Genomic DNA, 7,396 nt, shown 5'->3' with positions numbered 1-7,396 from the left:
ATAATGTGTCAGATGTTTGGTATAATAATGAATATTTCAACAGCTATCCCACAGAGTTTTGAACAATTATGGAAATAAAATATCCAATATTGATTTACACATATATCCATACATATTGCTTTCCAGACACATCTTTTTAAGAAATAAAAAACTTGGTTCATAACATAAAAATATGTAAGTCAAATAAATTGGTTTGTAATCAATTTTAGACGACTGAATCACAGACCGACATATAAATAGGTGATCAAATGCTATTTAAATAAATAAATGAGTAAAAATTTGAAACACATATACGAAACTGAAGGTTATAGTGAGGAGGCTTTGTTTGTAGTGATAAACAAATAAATACGCCTTTAGGATAAATTTGTTTTAAATATTGAATATGAAACCCATACCTTAGTACAAATTTCAAACATGTCCCTAACCTTGAGATTATAATAGGCCTCATTCAGAAGTTGATAATACTCTCTGTAGTACATGTATAAATTTAAAATACACAGTGATTATTCACTTTTTATATCCCTATGCTTATACTTCTGAATTGCTGTATATAAAATTTTTCTAAGATTTAAGTCCCAATCGTCCATGAGATAAAAAGATAAAACCACAATGAGACTTTAAAACACTGTAAGCTCTTTTGAACTCAAACCTTTACCCCAATATTAAGAGTAATGGAGCTTCAAGAGACAGTTGAATACACATTAATTATTGTAATTATTCAAGCTGCTTTCCCTTAGGGCCATCAGATTTCTAAGCTGAAAGGGCATTCTTAGCCCACCATGACAATTAGCACCTGATAAATGATGCTACTGCCACACTTCTAAGATAGTGATTGATCATTTCCAATTAATTCCTAAGAGAAATCAATGCTTCCTTCCTAGAGCATTTATGTTAACTAATTTATATTAATACAAATATTCTATATCCACAATTTTCTAGGGAAGATGGGCCATTCTGTTCATAACAGGCTACTACTTTAGGGCATCGGTATACTGTTTCAGAGCTCCAAAAATGTGTAAAAGAGTTATAAAATCCAAGCGAAATTGAGCAATTTAACCACAGCAACTGAATCTTGACATTAATGAAGGTTGATCCATATCAAATGCAACAAAGAAGTTTTAGATGATTATTTAGGGACGCCTGGGTGGCTCAGCGGTTGAGCGTCTGCCTTCAGCCCACCAGGAGTCCTGGGATCAAGTCCCACATCGGGTTCCCTGCAGGGAGGCTGCTTCTCCCTCTGCCTGTGTCTCTGCCTCTCTCTCTCTATGAATAAATAAATAAAAATCTTAAAAAAAAATAAAAGATTTTGCAGATTGTTGGGTTACAATTTGAAAATGCTACCACGTACTGAGTTCCCCACTCTTCTTGTTTAGATTTGTCCTCCTTGTAGCCACTAGAAAAAATATTTGCGTTTCTTAGAGATGTGATGCAAAGGGTAACACTCTAATGAAATGTTCGCTCCATTCCTATTCCTACCTTATTATGTGCTCCATTCTCATGCATTCATAAATAGTTATCAACTACTTAATATGCCAGTTTGTCTAACGTTATGGAGAGGACAAATAACTTGATACCAGAAAACTATCCTTTAAAGTCGGTGTCGAAGTTAAGTTGGTATGGGTTAAAGGAAAAAGGAACACTTCCACTTCTGGCAAAGCCACAAGTGTATTTTAGATGGGACTCAACTGCTACAAACATTTAGATTCTCAACAAAACATACTTTTTTAGTGCTTTGTTGGAATTTTAGGAAATAAAGGAAATTTCCAAGTCACCTTTCTTACCCTTCCTCACCCTGCCCCCCGCCCCCAGCCCCCTGCCAAACATAGATCTCCAAAGGCAGAGAGATGTGAGAAGCATTCAAACATGGGGCTTCACCTTTAAGCCTATAGCAGTTTTTCCAGTCGCCTTCAACCATGTGATTCAAAGTAGCTCACTAGCATTGTACTGACATCCCAGGTCTTTGGAAAGGAGAAACAAGGCCTAAGAGCAAATTAATTTCATATCCTTAGAGTGTGAATCTTAAGCTGTATGTATCAATTCTGCTTGTATACAGCTGGTCAAAACCTAGTGTGAGGACCATACCTAACTGCAAGAGACATTGGGAATTTACTCTCTAATTGGGTGGCCATTTCTAGCTGAAATGTGGGGGTGAGATATTATTATATATCAAAAAAAGATATATGTCAAAACATGAGACTTGCAGTGAAAGCAGAATTCAGAAGACAATTTAAATGTTATATAATAATACAAAAAGGAGCTACACATAGGCTAAATGTTCTCATTTAAGAAGGAAAGAACAGAATAAAACAAAATAGATAAAATAAGAGCAGAAGCTTTTGAAAAGGAAAAATGTATAAGGTATTAATTATTGGTAAAAATTATGTAACATTTAACATCTGAAGAGACTAATAAAAAAAAGAGCATAAACAGGCTAAGTAAAAAAAAGAAACAGAACTTTATATACTTATGATGAAAAAAACAGAAATATTAGTGATCAAAAAAATAAGAAACCACTTTGTTCCAATAAATTTGAAAACTTAGATGAAATAAACTTTGATAGGTTAACTTACTAAAACTGACCTTAGAAGAAATAGAAGTATGAACGGCTATTACAACCATTAACAAAATTTAAATTTTAGTTATGTAATTAAAAAAAACATTCAGCTCAGATTGTAGTAGAGAATAATTCTACAAAACTCTCAAGGAGGGACGCCTGGGTGGCTCTGCAGCTGAGTGATCCTGGAGTTCTGGGATTAGGTCTCGAGTCAGGCCAGGATTAGGTCTGGAGTCTGGCTCCTTGCAGGGAGCCTGCTTCTCCCTCTGCCTGTGTCTCTGCCTCTCTCTGTGTCTCTCATGAATACATAAATAAAATCTTTAAAAAAACCAAACTCTCAAGGAATTGGTCATTCCAATTTTATGAAATTCTTCCATACAAAAAGAAAAATAGAAACAGTCCGTAATTCAAATGTGGTATGGACAATATAATCTTAATTTCTTTTTTTTTAAATTTTTATTTATTTATGATAGTCACACACAGAGAGAGAGAGAGAGAGAGAGAGAGGCAGAGACACAGGCAGAGGGAGAAGCAGGCTCCATGCACCGGGAGCCCGACGTGGGATTCGACCCCGGGTCTCCAGGATCGCACCCTGGGCCAAAGGCAGGCGCTAAACCGCTGCGCCACCCAGGGATCCCTATAATTTTAATTTCAAACAAAAGTAAGAGTAAAAAATTACAGGCCAACCTCACTTAAGAATTGAGAATCAAAAATCTAAACAAAATATACATGGAATTAAGCAGAATATTAAAAAATTAATATATTTGGCTAAGTTGAATATCCCAGAAATACAATAATTATCATTAAGAAGGTTAACATAATAAAGGTGGAAAAGACCTCAATATTCTCACCTCATTAAATGTATTCAACTGATATTTATTTAGGACTTAGTCTATACGTTTTTTTTTTTTTTAGAGTATTTGTGTATTTATTCATGAGAGACCCAGAGAGAGGCAGAGACACAGGTAGAGGGAGAAGCAGGCTCCATGCAGGGAGCCCGATGTGGGATTCGATCCTGGGTCTCCAGAATCGTGCCCCGGGCCAAAGGCAGGCGCCAAACCGCTGCACCACCCAGGGATCCCCCTTATTTTATTTTTAAAGGCTAAACATGAGAATGTTTGATAACTTTATGAAATCTAGAAATAGTGGAATGTGACCAAAAGATGGAAAGGAATACACAGACATTAAAATAGCGCCAAGGTGACAGAATATTCCTTTAATATTGTTAACATACTATTTATACAAAACGTATTACTATATTAAACTCTCAACCTCATTTTAGCCGCATCTTATTTTTAAATTCATTTTAATGATCAAATCTAAGTTTCATTCTTGGTCCTTGTTATATGTTTATGTATAGTTGCTTTTCATAAATTCTAATGGGTTAAATGTAGATCATAATTCACAGATAAATTATGCATTTATGTGTATCAACCTAAAAAAGAGAATATGCCTATTTATAACTTGACATCACTTTCATACGCATTATTTTTATCTTTTAGTTATGTTAGGTGTAGAAAAGGTAGCATTTTTCCACTTAGTGGATGAATAAACTCTCATTCAGAGAGTGAAATAACCTAGTAAAAGTTACAGCAGGTGGTAATAACCCAAACTTAAAGAACATTGAAGAAATAAAGGGAACAAACTGAGGAGGGGAGGTGGGTGGCAGTTTGGGGTAACTGGGTGATGGGCATTAAGGAGGGCAATTGATGGAAGGAGCACCCGGTTTATACACAAATAATGAACCACTAAATCCTACCCGTGAAACTAAAATACACATTAACTAAATTGAATTTTAATTAAAAATGTATATAGATACATATATCCCAATGTGCCAGACCTTGTGTAGTTTGGAGTATACAATGATGATACAGACCTTACAACTGAATATTGGTTTTCAAATCAACAATCACCTAAAATTACCTAGATTTGTGGATCAGTTTAAGTCAGAAAAGATCCAGGTGCATTGGCTTTACCACGTAGGAGCCATACAATGTTGGACAAATTGCTACCCTGATACTCAATCTGGAGTCTCAACTAATACAATCCAGAGCTCACAGCACACTGCCCTGCCTCACAGAGACTCTGCTAGATGATCTGACCCTAAGACTTTGTAAACTATGACACCATACATGTACCTTATTCTCCAAAAGCCAAATCTTAGGCATTTTCCATTAGAATCAGAACATTGTAAGTAGCCAGCACACAGATCAATTATTCTAAAAATGTCCCTACAGGGCAGCCAGGGGAGGAAAAATGAGGAAACTCGGCTATTTTTAAACACTTCAGTCAACATATGAGGCAACTGTAGCACCAAGATTGTGATTTATTAACCCAGTCCATGGCTGAAGCACCAAAATCTGAGTCTTCGATCCATGTGGGGTTTCTTTTACCATCAAATGCTGAATCCAAGGGTGTATGTTTGCCATTTTTTTATACTTGAAGCAGTTTTTTCTCTCCCTCATTCTTAAGTCCGTGCTTTAAAATACCGTTTGGGAAAAATGAATAAATAAAAGTACCGTTTGGTTAAAAAAAAAAAAAAAAAGTATACTCTTTGGTCTCTGGATTTCGGAGGGTAGTGATCTGCAGAAATAAGAAACAAGCTGAGCATCCCGGGGCGGCCTTGGGCGCAGGGCGTGGTCCTGGGGTCCTGGGATCGAGTCCCGCGTCGGGCTCCCTGCGTGGGGCCTGCTTCTCCCTCTGCAGGTGTCTCTCATACATAAATAAATAAAAGTAAAATGCCTTCAAAAGAGAACAAAAAATAATAAATAAGAAACAAACTTACTGAACGACGCAATCTTAACACATGTGGAGGCTGTTTAACTTAATACGTGTTGAGGCTGTTTAATACAGGTTAGGTCAGAAAGGCCAAAAATCCCAGCTTTAAACTCCAAATAGGCCTGTTAGCTTTCCAAACGAAGTGTTGTTTCTCTGTTTCTTCTGAGCACACCTGCTCCAGGTGACAAGCAACAGTACCGAGAGGAGGTGCTGGTGGTGGTGGAGGTGGTTGGCGGGAAGACCTACAGAAGTAAGGCGTGGCGGCAGCAAGAAAAAAACCAGGTGTTTATAGTCACTTTGGGAAGTGCGCGTGTTCGGGGCTGCGGGCCGGGCCGGGCCGGGCCAGGCGGCACCCGCCCGCGCCGAGCACCCCCGAGGAGGACGCAGCCCCTAAGCTGTCCGTCCCGGCCCCCGGGCCCAGCGCCAGCAGCAGGTCGGTCCAGACGCTGAGGCCGCGCACTCGGAAGGCGCCGTCCCGCGCGCTCCAGGCCTCCAGCGCGGCCAGGGCGGCGTCCTTGAGCGGCGGCGGCGCCCGCGCGAGGCTCAGGAAGCGGCCGCGCAGCTCGGCCCAGGACACGTGCGCGGGCTCGGCGGCCTCCCAGCGGCCCGAAGGCAGGTCGTAGCGCAGTCGGCAGCCCCAGCGTGCGAGCTGGCGCAGGTAGGCGCGGCGCAGCGCCGGGTGGCGGGCGGCCAGCGCGGCCAGGCGCGCGGCGGGGAGGTCGCGGCACAGCGCGGCCAGGGCGTCGGCGCGGCCCAGCAGCCAGCGGAGCAGCTCGCCCGGCGCGGGGCCCGCGGGGTCCAGCAGCAGCGCGGCCGCCGCGGCGCGCAGGAAGGCGGCCCGCGGCGCGCGCGCCCACAGCCCGTCCAGGAGGCCGCCGGCCGGCCCGTCGCGCAGCCGCCGCAGCAGCAGCTCCGCCTGCGTGCGCAGCGCCGCGTCCTCGGCGGGGCCCCCGCGGAGCAGCAGGCGGACGGCGCCGCGGCGGCGGGCGAGGCGGGCGAGGCGGGCCTGCAGCGCGGCGGCGGGGGCGGGCGCGGCGGGGCCCGGGAAGAGCAGGCGCAGCAGGCAGCGGTGCGCGGCGGCGCCCAGCGCGCGGTTCCCCAGCAGGCGCGCCGACAGCACCACGTCGCGGCCGCCCCAGGCCCCGAGGCGCGGCCCCGCCCGCCGCCGCCCCTCCAGAGCCGCGCGGAGCCGGCCGTGCGCGCGGCGCAGGTAGCGAGCCCACTGCACGGCCCTGCGCACGGCGGCGGGGCCCCAGGCGCTGACCGCCGCCGTGCGGGACACGGCCAGCACCTCCGAGAAGCGCTCCAGCTGCTGCAGCAGCGACTCCATGCGGCCGCGCGCGCTTCCGCTTCCGCTTCCGCTTCCGCGTCCGCCCCGGGCACGCCGCGCCCCCGCGCGCCGATTGGGGCGCCCGCGGGAAGGCTCCGCCCCCCGTCCGGCGCTATTGGGCCAGCCCCCTGCCAATCGCACGGGGCTTCCATCCGGGCATCCTGGGCCCTTGAAGGCGGGAGCTGGGGGGAGCCCGCCGCTCTTAAGGGGGCCGCCGCCCTTAAGGGGGCGGTCGGGGTCGGCGGACAATAAACCCGGGGCGCCGCAGGTGGGGGCGGAGCATCTCGGGGAGATGCTCGGGGGTCCCCGGCGTCTGCACGCTTCCTTGCAGTTGGGAGGCAATCCCCAGTGGAAATTTCCTGAGCTTTGCCTGAGACGGTCTGCCGAGTGGGTCATGCCAGGCATGCTGCTCCACAGTGGACGAAATCCGTAGTTGATTCAGTTTAGTTTAAAAAAAAAAAAGAAAAGTGCTGACCTCCCATTAATTGATTAATTAATTAATTAATTAACTCTCTTCGATTCCGGGCCTTCATGTTGCTGGTTCGTTATATTAGCACTGGAGGCCCAGGTTCCTTGAAAGAAACCAGGAAATTTCAATATTGATGCTTCATTAAAAATATTTTTTTAAAAAAAAGAGCTTAAATTTTCATTGCAATATTGCACCTTTTTTTTTTTTTTTTCGTTTTCATTATTTCCGTGGCAAGGCAGCTTAGTGGAATTTTATTTCATGCAAA

The 7,396-nt window shown here is 44.9% G+C and overlaps 2 protein-coding genes across 11 annotated transcripts in view; one reads left to right on the top strand and one right to left on the bottom strand.

Annotated features, from left to right (window-relative positions):
- Nucleotides 1-3,744: 3,744 nt before the first annotated feature.
- On the bottom strand, nt 3,745-6,664 carry FANCF (FA complementation group F). Its single transcript, XM_077866100.1, has one exon. It carries the CDS (start codon nt 6,660-6,662, stop codon nt 5,625-5,627), a length of 1,038 nt encoding a protein of 345 aa, XP_077722226.1. The 5' UTR covers nt 6,663-6,664; the 3' UTR covers nt 3,745-5,624.
- Nucleotides 5,633-7,396, top strand: part of GAS2 (growth arrest specific 2) — a 150,535-nt gene continuing 148,771 nt past the window's right edge. For 9 of the 10 annotated variants that reach the window (XM_077866186.1, XM_077866189.1, XM_077866188.1 and 6 more), the window contains exon 1: nt 5,633-5,990. The gene's annotated coding sequence lies outside the window, so the exon portion shown is untranslated. The remainder of the gene's footprint in view (nt 5,991-7,396) is intronic. The other variant, XM_077866194.1, reaches the window with a different exon arrangement.

Source organism: Canis aureus, chromosome 23, assembly GCF_053574225.1.
Source record: "Canis aureus isolate CA01 chromosome 23, VMU_Caureus_v.1.0, whole genome shotgun sequence".
In the NCBI taxonomy this organism is placed as follows: Eukaryota; Metazoa; Chordata; class Mammalia; order Carnivora; family Canidae; genus Canis; species Canis aureus.
Note: the sequence above shows the minus strand (reverse complement) of the source record. Positions and strands in the feature narration are given on the sequence as shown.

Excerpts from the sequence above, each read along its gene's own strand:
- FANCF (XM_077866100.1), bottom strand. The coding sequence starts at position 6,662 with ATGGAGTCGCTGCTGCAGCAGCTGGAGCGCTTCTCGGAGGTGCTGGCC.